This window comes from Nerophis lumbriciformis, linkage group LG06, assembly GCF_033978685.3.
Source record: "Nerophis lumbriciformis linkage group LG06, RoL_Nlum_v2.1, whole genome shotgun sequence".
In the NCBI taxonomy this organism is placed as follows: Eukaryota; Metazoa; Chordata; class Actinopteri; order Syngnathiformes; family Syngnathidae; genus Nerophis; species Nerophis lumbriciformis.
In genome coordinates this window covers 13,375,030-13,396,477 of record NC_084553.2, presented here as the reverse complement: position 1 = coordinate 13,396,477, position 21,448 = coordinate 13,375,030, and the positions used below count along the sequence as shown (strand labels likewise).

At 41.3% G+C, this 21,448-nt stretch overlaps 1 protein-coding gene across 3 annotated transcripts in view; it reads right to left on the bottom strand.

Annotated features, from left to right (window-relative positions):
* The window catches only part of lrrk1 (leucine-rich repeat kinase 1), a 73,495-nt gene that overhangs the window by 50,615 nt on the left and 1,432 nt on the right, over window positions 1-21,448 (bottom strand). For 2 of the 3 annotated variants that reach the window (XM_061963741.2, XM_061963742.2), the window contains exons 2-8: window positions 17,463-17,553; window positions 6,807-7,003; window positions 6,534-6,705; window positions 6,299-6,472; window positions 6,091-6,224; window positions 2,902-3,128; window positions 2,687-2,841 (exon numbers count right to left, since the gene is read on the bottom strand). In XM_061963741.2, coding sequence (XP_061819725.2) covers window positions 2,687-2,841; window positions 2,902-3,128; window positions 6,091-6,224; window positions 6,299-6,472; window positions 6,534-6,705; window positions 6,807-7,003; window positions 17,463-17,502 — 1,099 coding nt within the window. In that variant the 5' untranslated portion in view covers window positions 17,503-17,553. The remainder of the gene's footprint in view (window positions 1-2,686; window positions 2,842-2,901; window positions 3,129-6,090; window positions 6,225-6,298; window positions 6,473-6,533; window positions 6,706-6,806; window positions 7,004-17,462; window positions 17,554-21,448) is intronic. The other variant, XM_061963743.2, reaches the window with a different exon arrangement.

The following is a 21,448-nucleotide window of genomic DNA, read 5'->3' as shown; positions in this document are numbered from 1 at the left end:
CTACCACCTACTGATATGGAAGAGTATTACACAGTTACTCTGCCGAGCTCTAGACAGCACCGACACCCAACAACAACACATTATTTGCAGACTATAATTACTGGTTTGCAAAAAATATTTTTAACCCAAATAGGTGAAATTAGATAATCTCCCACGGCACACCAGACTGTATCTCATGGCACACTAGTGTGCCGCGGCACAGTGGTTGAAAAACACTGTACTAGACCATGTAGTGATTTATATGTGAGCAGGAGGATTATGAAATCAATTCTCTGATGTACAGGGAGGCAATGTAAGGATTTAAGAATTGGTGTAATGTGCTCACATTTTTTGGTCTTTGTTAGAACTCTAGCAGCAGCGTTCTGAACAAGCTGTAGCTGCCTGACAGTTTTTTTTTGGGAAGACCTGCAAGGAGACCATTACAATAGTCTAGCCTACTGGTAATAAAGGCATGTACAAGTTTTTCTAAGTCTTGAGCTGACATGAGCCCTCTAAGTCTTGTTACATTTTTGAGGTGATAGTAGGCCGATTTTGTTACTGATTTGATGTGACTGTCGAAATGTAAATCAGAATCTAAAATAACCCCAAGATTTCTGGCTTTATTTGAGGTTTTCAGGGACAGTGATTTCTTTTTTAGCACCAAAAACAATTATCTGAGTTTTATCTTCATTTAGTTGTAGGAAATTTTGGCACATCCAGTGTTTGACTTGCTCAATGCACTGGCACAGAAGATCTATGGGGCGATAGTCATTTGGTGATAGCGCTACATAGATTTGGGTGTCATCGGCATAGCAATGATGGTCAATGTTATTATTTTGCATGATTTGTCCTAGTGGGAGCATACCGTATAGATCAGGGGTGCTCACACTTTTTCTGCAGACGAGCTACTTTTCAATTGATCAAGTCGTGGAGATCTACCTCATTCATGTATATAATTTATAATTACTTATTTATGAAATATATGTTTTTGTTAACAAGTTAAAGGTGTTTAATGATAATGCAAGCATGTTTAACACATATAGTTAATATTGTTAACAAGTTAAAGGTGTTTAATGATAATACAAGTATGTTTAATACATATAGTTAATATTGTTAACAAGTTAAAGGTATTTAAAGATAATGCAAGCATGTTTAACACATATAGTTAATATTGTTAACAAAATAAAGGTGTTTGATGATAATACAAGCATGTTTAACACATAGTTAATATTGTTAATAAATTAAAGGTGTTTAATGATAATACAAGAATGTTTAACACATATAGTTAATATTGTTAACAACTTAAAGGTGTTTAAAGATAATACAAGCATGTTTAACACATATAGTTAATATTGTTAACAAGTTAAAGGTGTTTAAAGATAATACAAGCATGTTTAACACATATAGATTCCTTTCTTTCATGAAGACAAGAATATAAGTTGGTGTATTACCTGATTGTGATGACTTGCATTGATTGGAATCAGACAGTGGTGCTGATACGTCCGCATTTTCGAATGGAGGAGAAAAAAAGTCCTCCTTTCTGTTCAATACCACATGAAAGTGGTGGGTTTTTGGCATCTTATTTGTCCAGCTTCCGTACTCCTTTGTATACACTTTACAAGAAATACATTGTCGGCAAACTCCGTAGCTTGCTAGCTTGTGCACGCCAGCTTTCTGAGACTCTTATTTTGGTAGCGCAACTGTGCAACTGTGCAGTCGGTCTTTGGAGTTTTGACGACAGGTACGGCGCCAGAGTCTGTTGAAATAAAGTGTTTCTCGCCTTCCAGTCGGTAATTTTACTGAGCTGGTAGCAGCCAGCGTCATCTCAGAAGACCCTCGGGTGCCGTGAATGTCAATCAAGTGACGAAAGTGACGTCATAGTGAAGATTTATGATCGCTCATTTTTAGGACTATTTTTTTAATGCCTGGCTGGTGATCGACTGACACACCCTCCGAGATCGACCGGTAGCTCGCGACCGACGTAATGAGCACCCCTGGTATAGATGTTAAATAAAGTCGGCCCCAAGATTGAACCTTGGTTGGTTCTGATACAAAGTCCCCAATGGAAAAAAAATAGCTCCTATCTTGTAGATATGACTTGAACCAGCTTAAAACTGTGCCTGAGATCCCCACCCCTAAAGAGCACGCACTTGGCGCGATGATGTCATGTTATCGATGGAAAAATGCATTTTTAGACTGTATGATTTGCCTGAGCGGCCAGGAGACCCCGAGAGTAACAAGCGGTTGCCTTGTTGCCTTTCCATTAAGAACAATCAATTCGTTTTTAGTATAAGTTTGCTGGTTTCAATAAATGTAATGCCGAGCGCATACCATTATGTCAAGATAATGGCACTAGCATTTACTTAATTTAAGAATATTTTTCAACATATTGAGCAAAAAGGTCTCTTTTTTTTTCTACCAAGAAATGTGCATTTGTTATTAGTGAGAATATTCTTATTTTAAGGTATTTTTGGGTTCATTGAAGTTAGCTAATTTGACTTGTTTTGGAAAGTCTTGACAAGCCAAATTGCTTGTTCTATTGGCAGATAATTTTGCTTAGTTCAAATAAAATACCTCTAATTTTTGTATTTTTTTTTCTTGTTTTTGAACACTGACTTTTTGCAGTGTGTTAATGACGAGCATCCCAGTAAGCTCATGAGGTGTGTACCTAACAAAGTGGGTGTGCATTGAGGGAGGCGGGACTTACAGTCAGGAACGTCAAACAAGGACACCAGCTGATTCTTGGCAGCAGACAGTTTCTGGATGTGGGTCAGGTGGAGAAGGCTCTCTGGCAAAGTGCTGAGCTGGTTCTGGGACAGATTGACCTGACGCAGCCTGGAGGAATCACCATCTATTACCAGGCTGTGTTAAAGCAGGAATGATGTTGTTGCTACGGATACAGTTCGGTTCTGAGCCGTCTACCTGGAACAGATGATCTGCTGGGAGGTGTCGGCCTGTGGCAGCGCCTTGAGAAGGTTGTTGGACAGGTTCAGGTTCTGGAGGCTGACCAGACCCCATGGGAGCACGGAAGGCAAAGAGGTCAGGCCGTTGGAGGACAGGTCCAAGTGGGTGATGCGGGACGACATGTCCACAAACCAGTCCACTTCTAGCCAGGGCAACTGTAGACCACTCCAACACACGCTGAGGGCCTGCAAAACCATGTCAGGACTCGTCACAAAGAATGCAATACTCAATAAATCAACAAAAATGACTGTCATCATCAAAATTCTGAATTCCATGACTTTGAACTAAGATTGTAAACAGGAAGTAGACTTGCAGTTCAAGTTTAAATACAATTTAAAATAATTTAAATTCCAAGATATTTTAATTTAGGGGTTTCAAACTTGTTTTTACTGAGGGCTATTTTGCTACTATGGCTCCTAAGAGGGCCACATGTTTAAAGATATGGCAGACCACTATAAAAGATGTGGAAGACCACGTTGAATGACGTGGAAGACCACATTAAATAATGTAGAAGACCACATTAAATGATGTGGCAGACCACTTTAAATGATGTGGCAGACCACGTAAACTGATGTGGCAGACCACGTTAACTGATGTGGCAGACCACATTAACTGATGTGGCAGACCACATTAAATGATGTGGCAGACCACATTAAATGATGTGGAAGACCATTTTAAATGATGTGGCAGACCACTTTAAATGATGTGGCTGACCATATTAAATGATGTAGAAGACCACATTAAATGATGTAGAAGACCACATTGAATGATGTGGCAGACCACTTTAAATGATGTGGCAGACCACATTAAATGATGTGGAAGACCATTTTAAATGATGTGGCAGACCACTTTAAATTATGTGGCAGACCACTTTAAATTATGTGGCTGACCATATTAAATGATGTAGAAGACCACATTGAATTATGTGGCAGACCACTTTAAATTATGTGGCAGACCACTTTAAATGATGTGGCAGACCACGTTAAATGATGTGGCAGACCACTTTAAATGATGTGGCAGACCACTTTAAATGATGTGGCAGACCACTATAAATGATGTGGAAGACCACATTGAATGATGTGGAAGACCATTTTAAATGATGTGGCTGACCATATTAAATGATGTAGAAGACCACATTAAATGATGTAGAAGACCACTTTAAATTATGTGGCAGACCACTTTAAATGATGTGGCTGACCATATTAAATGATGTGGCAGACCACTTTAAATTATGTGGAAGACCACTTTAAATGATGTGGCACACCACTTTAAATGATGTGGCACACCACTTTAAATAACGTGGCAGACCACTTTAAATGACGTGGAAGACCACTTTAAATGATGTGGCAGACCACTTTAAATGATGTGGCAGGCCACTTTAAATAAAGTAGAAGACCACATAAAATTAAGTGGCAGACCAGTTAAAATGATGTGGCAGACCACATTAACTGATGTGGCAGACCATTTTAAATGATGTGGCAGACCACTTTAAATGATGTGGCAGACCACATTAAATGATGTAGAAGACCACATTAAATGATGTAGAAGACCACAATAAATGATGTGGAAGACCACATTAAATTATGTGGAAGACCGATTTAAATGATGTGGCAGACCACTTTAAATGATGTGGCAGACCACGTTAAATGATGTGGCAGACCACGTTAAATGATAAGGCAGACCACTTTCAATGATGTGGTTGATCACTTTCAATGACATGGCAGAACACGTTAAATAATGTGCAGACCACTTTAAATGATGTGGCAGGCCACTTTAAATAAAGTAGAAGACCACATAAAATTAAGTGGCAGACCAGTTAAAATGATGTGGCAGACCACATTAACTGATGTGGCAGACCACTTTAAATGATGTGGCAGACCACTTTAAATGATGTGGGTGATCACTTTAAATGATGTGGCAGACCACGTTAAATGATGTGGCAGGCCACTTTAAATAAAGTAGAAGACCACATAAAATTAAGTGGCAGACCAGTTAAAATGATGTGGCAGACCACGTTAAATGATGTGGCAGGCCACTTTAAATAAAGTAGAAGACCACATAAAATTAAGTGGCAGACCAGTTAAAATGACGTGGCAGACCACTTTCAATGATGTGGGTGATCACTTTAAATGATGTAAAAGACCACATAAATGATGTAGAAGACCACATTAAATGATGTAGAAGACCACATTGAATGCCGTGGAAGACCACTTTAAATGATGTGACAGACCACTTTAAATGATGTGTCTGACCACAATAATTTATGTGGCTGACCATATTAATTGACATGGAAGACCACATTAAATGATGTAGAAGACCATGTTAAATGATGTGGAAGACCACTTTAAATGATGTGGCAGATCACATTGAATGACATGGCAGGCCACTTTAAATAATGTAATGGGCCCCATTGAATGACGTGGCAGACCACATTAAGTGACATGGCGGGTCACAATAAATAATGTGACTGGCCCCTTGAATGACATGACGGACCTCATTAAATGATGTGGCAGACCACATTGAATGACATGGCAGGCCAATTTAAATAATGTAATGGGCCCCATTGAATGACGTGGCAGACCACATTAAGTGACATGGCGGGTCACAATAAATAATGTGACTGGCCCCTTGAATGACATGACGGACCTCATTAAATGATGTGGCAGACCACATTGAATGACATGGCAGGCCACATTAAATTATGTGGCGAACCACATTGAAGGACGTGATCTGGCCCCCGGGCCTTGAGTTTGACACCTGTGTCTAAGTGAGATCTTGGTGTATTCCATGTATAAATGTTTGACATATTTCATATCAATATTGTTATGATGAATATCATGTACACATAATAACAACAACAATTAAAAATAAAAGCACAAGTTTGGTCCCCACAAGGTCAAAAGTCACAAAATGGACTTTGAGGCAATAATGTCACAGCGTTGGGAGAAAATTATAGCAGTCCAATTAGGTTGCTGTGTTGTCATTTATATACTGCCCAAATCCACTAGGGGGCATTATGTGTTTATCAGGGGATTGCTATGATATGCTGTGATATATTAAGCAGCATTTGTTTTTTTTGCTGGATCAGTGCTTATAAGTATTTCCTACGAGACCTTCGCCCCTGTTCTGGTGCCATTTTCATCAGACCTGTTCTCCATCTTGGGTGCTCTCCACCACTCTTTGTCTGAGGAGGCGTTTGCTAAAGGCGGGATGGTCCATCAGCGTGTACGAGGAGAAGCTGGCGCCGTTCTGCAACAGGAAGTCGGCGATCTCCTCGCTGCCTGCAATGCAGAGACAACCGGTTGGAATCACGGAATCAAGGAATGTTCTGGACCGGTGCCCTTGAGACCGTCACCTGCTTGTGCGGCGGCGTAAAGCGGCAAGCCGCTGATGACGGCGAAGTCGTCACTGTGGACGGCGCAGTCCTTGGTGTTGGCGCCGTAGCGGCTGACCAGCAAGCGGACCACGTCCAGGTGGGCCTGCTGGCATGAGGTGGCCAGCATCCAGCTGAGAAGCTCGCTCCTGACACCTGAAGACACCGCACGTCAGCTCTCAGGTCACATGAAAGACTTCTAATCCTTAACCCTAACCTGGAGTTGAATCCAGCAGAACTTGCACCACGCTGCTGTGTCCGTAGTACGCCGCCACCATGGCCGGGTTCTGCTTGGACGGTTCTGACGGAACGCTGACGTGGGCCTCCTTTAGGAGGTAATGCACACCCTGCACGTCACCGTGCTGAGCGGCGACACACAGCAGACGTTCCTGCAGAGCACGCACAGGCTTAGCAAGCTGTTATAGAAACATATTGTGTGTGTGTGTGTGTGTGTGTGTGTGTGTGTGTGTGTGTGTGTGTGTATACACACCCCGTCCACACACTGCTCACCCGCGCTGCAGTGCACGCAAGTGGCCCGCTGGATCAAGTCTCGTGCCGCCTCCTCCTCGCCCTCCTCGTACGCCCTCTGGATGTCCACGAGAGTCGGGGAGGGCCCCAGCGCACCACCAGGATCTGGACCTGCACCTGGGAGGGACGACGCCTTGGCCCCCATCTCATGTCCGGGTCCTGAGAACCACATGAGAGAGAGAGAGCGAAGGATGACGACAAGCAGGTCACATGATTTGTGGATTAGAGGCCCAAATCACTGCACACACACACACACACACACACACACACACACACACACGTGTGCACACAAGCTGCCATAAGATGCAGCATCCAGTAGGGGGCAGAAGACATGCAGCAGGACCAGAGACATGTATAAAGCATACTTGCCAACCTCCCGATTTTCCCGGGAGACTACCGAATTTCAGTGCCCCTCCTGAAAAGGGGAAACCATTCTCCCGAATTACTCCCGATTTCCACCCGGACAACAATATTGGAGCCGTGCCTTAAAGGCACTGCCTTTAGCGTCCTCTCTCACCTGAAACCTTCACCCCTTAACAGCCACATGCTGTCCAGGCGTCCGCTTTTCCTCCATATAAACAGCGTGCCGGCCCAGTCACATAATAATGCAGCATTGGACGGGTTTAACAATGGTCTTAAAGGCCTACTGAAACCCACTACTACCGACCACGCAGTCTGATAGTTTATATATCAATGATGAAATCTTAACATTGCAACACATGCCAATACGGCCGGGTTAGCTTACTAAAGTGCAATTTTAAATTTCGCGCGAAATATCCTACTGAAAACGTCTCGGTATGATGACGCCAGCGCGTGACGTCACGGATTGTAGAGGACATTTTGGGACAGCATGGTGGCCAGCTATTAAGTCGTCTGTTTTCATCTCAAAATTCCACAGTATTCTGGACATCTGTGTTGGTGAATCTTTTGCAATTTGTTCAATGAACAACGGAGACAGCAAAGAAGAAAGCTGTAGGTGGGAAGCGGTGTATTGCGGCAGGTGTTGTGCTGGATAACGCACCTCCGCCGTAGAATGCACGCCCTGACTGTTGTGCCGGATAACACAGCCGATGTTTCATTGTTTACATTCCCGAAAGAGTCAAGCTTTACCATTGGCCTGTGGAGAACTGGGACAACAGAGACTCTTACCAGGAGGACTTTGAGTTGGATACGCAGACGCGGTACCGTGAGTATGCATGCAGCTGCGGCTTCCAAACATTTGATCGCTTTCCCGTACGTGCGTGCCGCTATGTGCATGTCACGTACGTAACTTTGGGGACTTTGGGGAAATGTATGTGCTGTATGAACTTTGGGGAGGTGAACGGTACTTTGGGCTGTGGGATTGAGTGTGTTGTGCAAGTGTTTGAGTTGTATTGGCGGGTTATATGGACGGGAGGGGGGAGGTGTTTGTTATGCGGGATTAATTTGTGGCATATTAAATATAAGCCTGGTTGTGTTGTGGCTAATCTTGTGTTTATTTACTGTTTTAGTCATTCCCAGCTGAATATCAGGTCCCACCCGCCTCTCACAGCATCTTCCCTATCTGAATCGCTCCCACTGCCCTCTAGTCCTTCACTCTCACTTTCCTCATCCACGAAGCTTTCATTCTCGCTCAAATTATTGGGGAAATCGTCGCTTTCTCGGTCCGAATCGCTCTCGCTGCTGGTGGCCATGATTGTAAACAATGTGCGGATGTGAGGAGCTCCACAACCGGTGACGTCACGCGCATATCGTCTGCTACTTCCGGTATAGGCAAGGCTTTTTTATCAGCGACCAAAAGTTGTGAACTTTATCGTCGATGTTTTCTACTATATCCTTTCAGCAAAAATATGGCAATATCGCGAAATGATCAAGTATGACACATAGAATGGACCTGCTATCCCCGTTTAAATAAGAAAATCGCATTTCAGTAGGCCTTTAACTCAAAGATGTCAAGAAATGCTGACACATTGTATGATCTTTTGACTGGCTTAATGATAACGTTAATTTCAAGCACACACACACACACACAAGTGAATGCAAGGCATACTTGATCAATAGTCATACAGGTCACACTGAGGGTGGCCGTACAAACAACTTTAACACTGTTACAAATATGCGCCACACTGTGAACCAACACCAAACAAGAATGAAAACACATTTCGGGAGAACATCCGCACCGTAACACAACATAAACACAACAGAACAAATGCCCAGAATCCCTTGCAGCACTAACTCTTCCGGGACGCTACAATAACATCTACGGCTTTTGGAGCTCACTGCACAACTGCACACACAACAAGAAGGAGACGATGCAGAAGAACGAAGAAGAGACATGGCGACGACGAGTAAGAAGAAGAAATACGCTTGCAAGTTCTAAAATGATTTCATCCAGGACAGCTCGAAGGGGAAGGGGTATGCTGCCTGCACCTCAACCCCGCCCCCCACAATCTCCCAAATTCGGAGGTCTCAAGGTTGGCAAGTATGGTATAAAGAGAGTTGCACGCTCTAATTCAGACCTGGGCATATTAAGGCCCGGGGGCCACATGCGGCCCGTTAAGTTTTTCAATCTGGCCCGCCGGACATTCCCAAATAATTTTTTTTAGATCTTTAAGATGAAAACTGATGTTTTCTAATGACCGTCAGTCTTGAACTTTACAAAGTATTTCAATGGCTGGAATCTGCACTTTTGCATGATATACTAGTTACTATGGTAATCTAATTAGTTACTATGGTAATCTAATTAGTTACTATGGTCATCTAAGTCACAGCAGCTCAGACGAGGCACCAAGCTGTGTGGGTGGGGAGCGTTTCCACAGAGTGTCAGCCTGAAATGCGGGTGTCAGGGACAGACGCGGAAGGAGATTTTTACAACAAAGTTCTAAAGCTTAGTGATGCATCAGATGTATCAGATTGTAGGTGGGGTTTTTTTTACCCTTCGCGTTCATATTTTGCTGTGTTTGTTGCATTTTTGTTGAGTTTCGCTTGATTGTAAAATATGTGGATGGAGAGGGGGTGTGACGTTCATAAGGTTGTCAATATTCAATGTTTTATCCTTCATAGATAATATTGTAAACCTCACATTCTTTATTTTCATGTACATTCTGCGTGTCTCATTCAGTTAAAAAAAAATTGAAAATTCCATTCCGCTTTTTAAGGCGGTCTGTCATAACTTTTTCAGCATTCAATCAGACATTATTGTGAGGTTTTGTATAGATATACCAGCCCCCAGACACATTTTTTTCTCTAAATTTGGACCCCCGAGTCAGAATAATTCCCCAGGCAATTCCAGGAGAAATAAATATATTGTCTTTGCAGTCTATTCAATTGAATATAAGTTGAAAAGGATTTGCAAATCATTGTCTTCTGTTTTTATTTACCATTTACACAACGTGCCGACTTCACTGGTTTTGGGTTTTGTAGAAAAACAATCGTAAAATGCAGTGACGTGCAGTCACTAGAGGCAGGTGAGGCGGGGCCTCACCTGCCATCATGGAAAGAAAAAAAATGTAAAAAGAAAAAAAAAAATTAAATTGTTATATGTATCCAGTGATTATACTATAAAGTTATTTTCCATTTAACTTCACCTGTTTTAGATTATTTTTATTCAAAATCGCTGAATTTTCACATTTGCCGTTCAAATACTGAGAAGAGACGGTGCGGTGAACAGCAGCCAGTTGAGGCACGTCACTCAGTGCCGCAACATGAATTCCGGACTAGGCTAACTGCTGGCCTGCTGTGCAGTGAGACTGTATTGCTATATGAACTATATTATACATTTCCATAGTTTAGTTAGCTGAGGTATATAATGTACAGTGTATTTTGTCAACAACTGTATGTTTGTAACGTATTTCTTGTGCTGAGCGATCATAAAACGGCTGCAAAAGACGCACTGGCTGAGGCTCGCCTCCTGCACCCTCGCCGTAGAATTGTTATAACAACTAAAGCCCACACTTAAACTTTCCACGTGCAAGATTGAATCTATTTTAAAAAATTATTTCATAAGAAGCCAAAAAGTGCAAAAACAATAAGGTTCGTGTTGGAGGATTTGTGAATGACTGCAAGGACACAACATTAGGTACACCTGCAGACTGCAGGTGTATCTAATTCACAACTCCTCCAACACGAACATTATTGTTTTTGCACTTTTTGGCTTCTTATTAAATAACTTTTGTAACCTATTTTCATGGGCTTTCCTCTTTGTGATGTTAAGTTCCTGTTATGCGCTGTTTTACAGTATATGCCTTGAGCTCTTATTTTGAAGGCGCTAAAAGCGGAAGTGATGTCACGTTACGGAGATTTTTGAAAGAAGGTAAATAAAGTGGTCCTCGTGTAAACTGGAGCCTCCGTGTTTGTTATTTTGTAGTTTCATACAGTATAGGCGACATTTATAAACCCTCGGTTACACTTTTTTAAATAGATTCAATCTTGCACGTGGAAAGTTTAAGTGAGGGCTTTAGTTGCGGCGCATGGACTTAATTTCTAAGTAAAGGTAAGACCATAATAACGTTTTTTTAATTAAATGTGCTTTTTTGTGTGCTACAGTTTGTATGTGTAAAGTTAAAGTTAAGTTATAAAGTACCAATGATTGTCACACACACCACTAGGTGTAATGAAATTTGTCCTCTGCATTTGACCCATCCCCTTGATCACCCCCTGGGAGGTGAGGGGAGCAGTGGGCAGCAGCGGTGCCGCGCCTGGGAATCATTTTTGGTGATTTAACCCCCAATTCCAACCCTTGATGCTGAGTGCCAAGCAGGGAAGAATGCTGGTATGAGCTTTTAAACATAACCCGTTAACTGCTGCCAATCAAATGGTGAATAAGATACTCTTTAGGGTTCATATGTTTGTAAATCTGACTGTGATGAAGTCAGTGCCTCACCAGCCATCAACCTCACCGCACGTCACTGGTAAAATGACCCCTTTAAGGAAGAGAAACGAGAGGTTAGTGTGTCAGTCAGTGAAAACCACTTCCTGTTAGTGAACGATTTAATGGAGGCAGAGAAAATAATACAAGCAACCGCCATCCACCATACCAGCGCGTACCTTGACTCCGCCCCCAGCCTGTTTACACCCAACAGTCACCACGGGAGGAGCCCACGTTGGCCCCGCCTCTTTCTGTTCTGCGTCGCACGACCGCTGACATTTGATACCCAGTACCCATCACTCAAGATCAATAGTGTGCTTGCCCCCATCACAGAACAATAGTGACCCATGTAGAAACATCATCACCAGACCAACTTTGGACCAGAACATTGGGAAGCAAAGCATACGTCAACGAAAGACCACCGGGACACGGACACGCTTTCCACGGATGATCCCAAGAACCCAGACGTCCTGCAATCTGTCCTGCTTTGAATCTAGACAACATCATCATCATTGGCAGCCGCACTGTCCTCACCAACCTGCAGACGCACGCACCGCTCTTCATCATCATCATCATCATGATCTTCCAGTCCACCGCTCTCAGCTTCCATTCAGCCTCCAACATCCAGAAAGAAGCCAACACACTAATGGGAGGAGGTAGTGTAACCGGAGGAGGAGTTAGGGGGGGGGGATGAAGGGGAGAAGCTGCCTTGTTTGTCTGAGAGCTTCTAGAAGGACACGCCCTGGCTAAATTGTTAAAGGGGAACATTATCACAATTTCAGAATGGTTAAAACCATTAAAAATCAGTTCCCAGTGGCTTATTATATTTTTCAAAGTTTTTTTCAAAATTTTACCCATCACGCAATATCCCTAAAAAATGCTTCAAAGTGCCTGATTTTAACCACGCGTCCATTTTCCTGTGACGTCACATAGTGAAGTCAACACAAACAAACATGGCGGAAAGAACAGCAAGCTATAGCGACATTAGCTCGGATTCAGACTCGGATTTCAGCGGCTTAAGCGATTCAACAGATTACGCATGTATTGAAACGGATGGTTGTAGTGTGGAGGCAGGTAGCGAAAACTAAATTGAAGAAGAAACTGAAGCTATTGAACCATATCGGTTTGAACCGTATGCAAGCGAAACCGACGAAAACGACACGACAGCCAGCGACACGGGAGAAAGCGAGGACGAATTTGGCGATCGCCTTCTAACCAACGATTGGTATGTGTTTGTTTGGCATTAAAGGAAACTAACAACTATGAACTAGGTTTACAGCATATGAAATACATTTGGCAACAACATGCACTTTGAGAGTGCAGACAGCCCAATTTTCATCAATTAATATATTCTGTAGACATACCCTCATCCGCTCTCTTTTCCTGAAAGCTGATCGGTCCAGTTTTGGAGTTGATGTCAGCAGGCCAGGGAAGCTAGGGTCGATAGGGGGTTTAGCTCGCTCGTCTGCGGGAACAAACTGCCGCCATTGCTTGCTGTGCTACCGAGGTCCTTTGTCCCTGAATTGCTCACACACTCCGGCAGATTCAATGGGGGTCTGGCGGCAGATTTCTTTGACTTTATCGTTGGAAATGCATCTGCTTTGAGTGTCGCAGAATATCCACACATTCTTGCTATCTCTGTCGTAGCATAGCTTTCGTCGGTAAAGTGTGCGGAACAAACGTCCAATTTCTTGCCACTTTCGCATCTTTGGGCCACTGGTGCAACTTGAATCCGTCCCTGTTCGTGTTGTTACACCCTCCGGCAACACACACACGAGGCATGATGTCTCCAAGGTACGGAAAACAGTCGAAAAAAACGGAAAATAACAGAGCTGATTTGACTCGGTGTTTGAGAAAATGGCGGATTGCTTCCCGATGTGACGCCACGTTGTGACGTCATCGCTCCGAGAGCGAATAATAGAAAGGCGTTTAATTCGCCAAAATTCACCCATTTAGAGTTCGGAAATCGGTTAAAAAAAAAAAAGGTATTTTTTTCTGCAACATCAAGGTATATATTGACGCTTACATAGGTCTGGTGATAATGTTCCCCTTTAACTTAGCACTAACACCGGACACACAGGAAAATGTTTTGTTTGACCAAAAGTGTGACAAACTCTTCAATCAGCGCATGCACTAACTCACCCAACTTCTTTTGTGTGTTTGTTGTTGTCATTGTTTATTGTTTTTTTTTTACATTTACAGTCCAGTAATACAAAACCCAAAACCAGTGAAGTTGGCACAATGTGTAAATGGTAAATAAAGACAGAATACAATGATTTGCAAATCCTTTTCAACTTATATTCAATTGAATAGACTGCAAAGACAAGATATTTAATGTTCCAACTGAGAAACTGAATTTTTCTTTTTGCAAATAACCATTAACTTAGAATTTAATGGCAGCAACACATTGTCAAAAAGTTGGCACAGGGGCATTTTCATGGCCTTTCCTTTTAACAACACTCAGTAAAATTTTGGGAACTGAAAAGACCAATTTTTGAAGCTTTTCAGGTGGAATTCTTTCCCATTCTTGCTTGATGTACAGCTCAAGTTGTTCAACAGTCCGGGGGTCTCCGTTGTGGTATTTTAGGCTTCATATTGCGCCACACATTTTCAATGGGAGACAGGTTTGGATTACAGGCAGGCCAGTCTAGTACCCGCACTCTTTTACTATGAAGCCACGCTGTTGTAACACGTGGCTTGGCATTGTCTTGCTGAAATAAGCAGGGGCGTCCATGATAACGTCAATTGGATGGCAACATATGTTGCTCCAAAACCTGTATGTACCTTTCAGCATTAATGGCGCCTTCACAGATGTGTAAGTAACCCATGCCTTAGGCACTAATACACCCCCATACCATCACAGATGCTGGCTTTTGAACAATCCGGATGGTTCTTTTCCTCTTTGTTCCAGAGGACACAACATCCACAGTTTCCAAAAACAATTTAAAATGTGGACTCTTCATACCAAAGAACACTTTTACACTTTGCATCAGTCCAACTTAGATGAGCTCGGGCCCAGCGAAGCCGGCGGCGTTTCTGGGTGTTGTTGATAAATGGCTTTCGCTCTTCATAGTAGAGTTTTAACTTGCACTTACAGATGTAGCGACAAACTGTAGTTACTGACAGTGGTTTACTGAAGTGTTCCTGAGCCCATGTGGTGATATCCTTTACACACTGATGTCGCTTTTTGATGCGGTACCGCCTAAGGGATCGAAGGTCCGTAATAGTGCAGTGATTTCTCCAGATTCTCTGAACCTTTTGATGATGTTCCGGACCGTAGATGGTGAAATCCCTCAATTCCTTGCAATAGCTCGTTGAGAAATGTTGTTCTTAATTTGCTCGCGCATTTGTTCACAAAGTGTTGACCTTCGCCCCACCCAGTAAAAATGAGAAAATAACAAGAGAAACTAGGCAGTAGTGACCATGTTATGGAAACAGTGCAATATATTTTCATAACATGGTCACTACTCCCTAGTTTCTCTTGTTATATTCTTATTTTTACTGTTATATTTTTATTCGCCCTGTGATGAGATGGCGACTTGTCCAGGGTGTACGCCGCCTTCCGCCCGAATGCAGCTGAGATAGGTTCCAGCATCCCCCACGACCCCGAAAGGGACAAACAGTAGAAAATGGATGGATATTTTTATTCTTATTGTTGCTTTTTATTTGTATTCTTATTGTAATTTCTATTTTATTTCCATTTATACACCCATTATTAACTTTTTACTTTTTAAATCCGATCTCAATTCTGTACACTGCTGCTGGAATTTAAATTTTCCTGAGGGAACTCTCCTGAAGGAATCAATAAAGTACTATCTATCTATCTATCTATCTATCTATCTATCTATCTATCTATCTATCTATCTATCTATCCTTGTTTGTGAATGACTGAGCATTTCATGGAAGCGGCATTTATACCCAATCATGGCACCCACCTGTTCCCAATCAGCCTGTTCACCTGTGGGATGTTCCAAATAAGTGTTTGATGAGCACTCCTCAACTTTCTCAGTCTTTTTTGCCACTTGTGCCAGCTTTTTTTAAACACGTTGCAGGCATCAAATTCCAAACGAGCTAATATTTGCAAAAAATAACAAAGTTTTCCAGTTCGAACGTTAAGTATCTTGTCTTTGCAGTCTATTCAATTGAATATAAGTTGAAAAGGATTTGCAAATCATTGTATTTTGTTTTTATTTACCATTTACACAACGTGCCAACTTCACTGGTTTTGGGTTTTGTAGAACACTTATGAACTGTACTTAAAGGGGAGCATTATCACCAGACCTATGTAAGCGTCAATATATACCTTGATGTTGCAGAAAAAAAGACCATATATTTTTTTAACCGATTTCCGAACTCTAAATGGGTGAATTTTGGCGAATTAAACGCCTTTCTATTATTCGCTCTCGGAGCGATGACGTCACAACGTGGCGTCACATCGGGAAGCAATCCGCCATTTTCTCACTTTCGTCGGTGTGTTGTCGGAGGGTGTAACAACACGAACAGGGACGGATTCAAGTTGCACCAGTGGCCCAAAGATGCGAAAGTGGCAAGAAATTGGACGAAATTTGTTCAAAATACGAGGCTGTGGGGAAAGCCGACGAAATGGTCAGTCGTTTGTTCCGCACACTTTACCGACGAAAGCTATGCTACGACAGAGATGGCAAGAATGTGTGGATATCTTGCGACACTCAAAGCAGATGCTGACATCAACTCCAAAACTGGACAGATCAGCTTTCAGGAAAAGAGAGCGGATGAGGGTATGTCTACAGAATATATTAATTGATGAAAACTTTATTCATTACTCGCGTTTTTACGTAAATTATTATACATAAACTGTGTTTACCAATAATTTAGCTTAAAAACATTTATTTTTTTCAATCATTCGAGTAGTCTTGTGTAATGCAGTATTTTGTGTCTATTTAGGTATGGTTAACCTGAGTGCTGAAATCGTGGAAAAATATATGTTCTTAGCGCGCCTGAAATGGGCTGTCTGCACTCTGAAAGTGCATGTTGTTGCCAAATGTATTTCATATGCTGTAAACCTAGTTCATAGTTGTTAGTTTCTTTTAATGCCAAACAAACACATACCAATCGTTGGTTAGAAGGCGATCGCCGAATTCGTCCTCGCTTTCTCTCGTCGTGTCGTTTTCGTCGGTTTCGCTTGCATACGGTTCAAACCGATATGGCTCAATAGCTTCAGTTTCTTCTTCAATTTCGTTTTCGCTACCTGCCTCCACACTACAACCATCCGTTTCAATACATGCGTAATCTGTTGAATCGCTTAAGCCGCTGAAATCCGAGTCTGAATCCGAGCTAATGTCGCTATAGCTTGCTGTTCTATCCGCCATGTTTGTTTGAGTTGGCTTCACTATGTGACGTCACAGGAAAATGGACGGGTGTATATAACGATGGTTAAAATCAGGCACTTTGAAGCTTTTTTTAGGGATATTGCGTGATGGGTAAAATTTTGAAAAAAACTTCGAAAAATAATATAAGCCACTGGGAACTGATTTTTAATGGTTTTAACCCTTCTGAAATTGTGATAATGTTCCCCTTTAACATCTCTGTCCAGCGCTCCTCAGATAGTGTCACTCCTAAGTCACCCTCCCAAAGTGACTTAATTAAATTCATTGACTCAGGGCGTAATTTCTAGATTTGACTGTAAATACTTGCTCGCTGCCACTGAAGCAGCACACCCACACATTAAAGGCTGCAGTTTCACTTCCTTTTTCCAGAGTGAAAAGACCCAAAGCAAAGAATGCCAGCACTTACGGCTCGGTGCGGCCATGTCGGCGTGCTGCGTGCAGGACATCCGTGCTGCGTTGGCCGACGCCTGATCACAGAGGAGGACTCGATCGTTCACCTGCGACAAACACGACAAACTCACACAACATTGGTGTTGCACTTCATGATTGGGTCAACGCTTTAATCAGTCAACATACCGCTCACAGCCACTCGGAGGCGTGTCTACATGGTATCTGGGCACTGCTATGATATGCTGTGATGTATTAATCAGTCCACAGTGCTGGGCTGATGTGATTAAGATAACGTCAGCATGTGTGTTTAACGTTGGAATTTATCTTGACCATCACAAAGGGGTTTAGGTCACACGAATCTTAAGCCATGTGATGGACAGTTGTGGTGTAAGGACGCAGTAAAATCAAGGGTTCCCTCATGTGGTTGAGGAGTGTACTGCAGATAGAAATAGATACAGCGGTACCTCAACTTAAGATAGCAGCTGTCTCTCGGTTAATTGTTTTGCTCTAACGTTTTGGGGATTTTTTGTAAAGATGTCCGATAATGGCTTTTTTGCCGATATCCGATATTGTCTAACTCTTAATTACCGATTCCGATATCAACCGATACCGATGTATACAGTCGTGGAATTAACACATTATTATGCCTAATTTTGTTGTGATGCCCCGCTGGATGCATTAAACAATGTAACAAGGTTTTCCAAAATAAACCAACTCAAGTTATGGAAAAAAATGCCAACATGGCACTGCCATATTTATTATTATTGAAGTCACAAAGTGCTTTTTTTTTTTAACATGCCTCAAAACAGCAGCTTGGAATTTGGGACATGCTCTCCCTGGGAGAGCATGAGGAGGTTGAGGTGGACGGGGTTGGGGGGGGGTGTATATTGTAGTGTCCCGGAACAGTTAGTGCTGCAAGGGGTTCTGGGTATTTGTTCTGTTGAGAAGCGCTAACTTATTTGTACACTTAAAACTACAGATGTCCGATAATGGCTTTTTTGCCGATATCCCGATATTGTCCAACTCTTAATTACCGGTTCCGATATCAACCGATACCGATATATACAGTCGTGGAATTAACACATTATTATGCCTAATTTTGTTGTGATGCCCCGCTGGATGCATTAAACAATGTAACAAGGTTTTCCAAAATAAATCAACTCAAGTTATGGAAAAAAAATGCCATAACTTTGAAGTCACAAAGTGCATTATTTTTTTTTTAACATGCCTCAAAACAGCAGCTTGGAATTTGGGACATGTTCTCCCTTAGAGAGCATAAGGAGATTGAGGTGGGCGAGGTTGAGGGGGTTAGGAGGTAGCGGGGGGTGTATATTGTAGCGTCCCGGAAGAGTTAGTGCTGCAAGGGATTCTGGGTATTTGTTCTGTTGTGTTTATGTTGTGTTACGCTGCGGATGTTCTCCCGAAATGTGTTTGTCATTCTTGTTTGGTGTGGGTTCACAGTGTGGCGCACATTTGTAACAGTGTTAAAGTTGTTTATACGGCCACCCTCAGTGTGACCTGTATGGCTGTTGACCAAGAATGCCTTGCATTCACTTGTGTGTGTGTGAAAAGCCGTAGATATTATGTGACTGGGCCGGCACACAAAGAAAGTGCCTTTAAGGTTTATTGGCGCTCTGAACTTCTCCCTACGTCCGTGTACACAGCGGCGTTTTAAAAAGTCACAAATGTTACTTTTTGAAACCGATACCGATCATTTCTGATATTACATTTTAAAGCATTTATCGACAAAAAATTAGGGATGTCCGATAATATCGGACTGCCGATATTATCGGACATCCCTAATTTTTTGTCTATCATTCACAATCCTTAAGACAAAAACACATTTGTTATTCTTTTTTTATACATTCTGAATCGGAAATAAGCACTAGTAAAAAGTCAGCTAACAATGGAGCCAATGTTACACTCAACAACAACACATCATTTGCGGACTATAATTAATGGTTTGCAAAAAATGTTTTTAACCCAAATAGGCATACTTGCCAACCTTGAGACCTCCGATTTCGGGAGGTGGGGGGAGGGGGTGGGCGTGGTCGGGGTGGGACGGGGGGCGTGGTTGGGGTCGTAGCTAAAAGGGGAGGAGTATTTTTACAGCTAGAATTCACCAAGTCAAGTATTTCATATATATATATATATATATATATATATATATATATATATATATATATATATATATATATGTATATATGTATATATATATATATATATACACGTGTATATATATATATATATAAATATATATATATATACATATAAGAAATACTTGACGTTCAGTGAATTCTAGCTATATATATATATATATATATATATATATATATATATATTTATATATATATTTATTTTATTATATATATATATATATATTTTATTATATATATATATGTATGTATATATATATATAAATAAATAATATATATATATATATATACATATAAAATAAATACTTGAATTTCAGTGTTCATTTATTTACACATACATAACACTCATCATATATATATATATATATATATTTATATTTATATATATATATATATTTTATTATATATATATATGTATGTATATATATATATAAATAAATATATAAATAAATATATATATATATATATATATATATATATATATATATATATATATATATATATATATATATATATATATATATATATATATATACATATAAAATAAATACTTGAATTTCAGTGTTCATTTATTTACACATACATAACACTCATCTACTCATTGTTGAGTTAAGGGTTGAATTGTCCATCCTTGTTCTATTCTCTGTCACTATTTTTCGAACCATGCTGAACACCCTCTCTGATAATGCATTGCTGTGTGGCACGCACAAAAGTGCTTTCATCAAATGCACAAGATGGCAGTATTGTCCTGTTTAAGAGTGTCACAACATTGCTGTTTACGACAGACGAACTGCTTTACGGTATACAAAAAAGTGACTGCTGTTGTGTGTTGTTTCCACGCTGGGAGGACGTTAATGAAACTGCCTAACAATAAACCCACATAAGAAATCAAGAACTCGCCCTCCATCATTCTATAGTTATAACGTGATTGGGCAGGTACGCTTTTTTACATTGTGGAGGACCTGAGTCCGCCTGAATTTCGGGAGATTTTCGGGAGAAAATTTGTCCCCGGAGGTTTTCGGGAGAGGTGCTGAATTTCGGGAGTCTCCCGGAAAATCCGGGAAGGTTGGCAAATATGCAAATAGGTGAAATTAGATCATCTCCCTTGGCACATCAGATTGTATCTCACGGCACACTAGTTTAGTATATCAATATAGCAGCATAAGCCAGTTAGCTCTCTGTGATCACAGCGCCGCTAAAAATAGTTTATCTGCGTTAACAATATCACTAATACTTGGTTAATATTCAGGTCAAAAGATGTAATTGGAGTATTGTTGGCAGTTTTGGGTGTTTTCAGAGGGCTTTATGGGCGTAATACTGCACTCCCATTCGCTGCATTGTTAGCCACCTCGTACTTGCCGTATTTTACCATTTAGAATGCATTAAAAAAAGAAAAACAGATGTGTTCTTGTCTTACATTGGGCTTGTGAATGATGGGCAAAATTCCCCCCAAAAAGTGCAGTTCCCCTTTAAGTTGTAAGCAAAAATTTGAGAAACAGGTCATTATTTGGCATTAACTTATAGCTAGAGATGGAAACTTTATTTTTCCAAGCCTGGGAAAGATGAAAGTGTGTGTGAAGGACACTGCCGAGAAGAAGAAGAAGGGGATGGTATTCATTGAATTAAAAGAAATAAATCATCAAAAACATGACTTGGCCAAGCCTCCCCCCACCACATCCCACCTCCCCGGATTGTAAATAATCAAATGTATATACTTGTTCTTATGCTTTCTGAGCTCACTATGTTCACTGCTCTCTGTACATATCCTACCAAGTCAGACCTACACTGTTGCAATGTCCATTTCTCAGATGATATAATTGTTGATGACTGACGTGCTGATATCAAC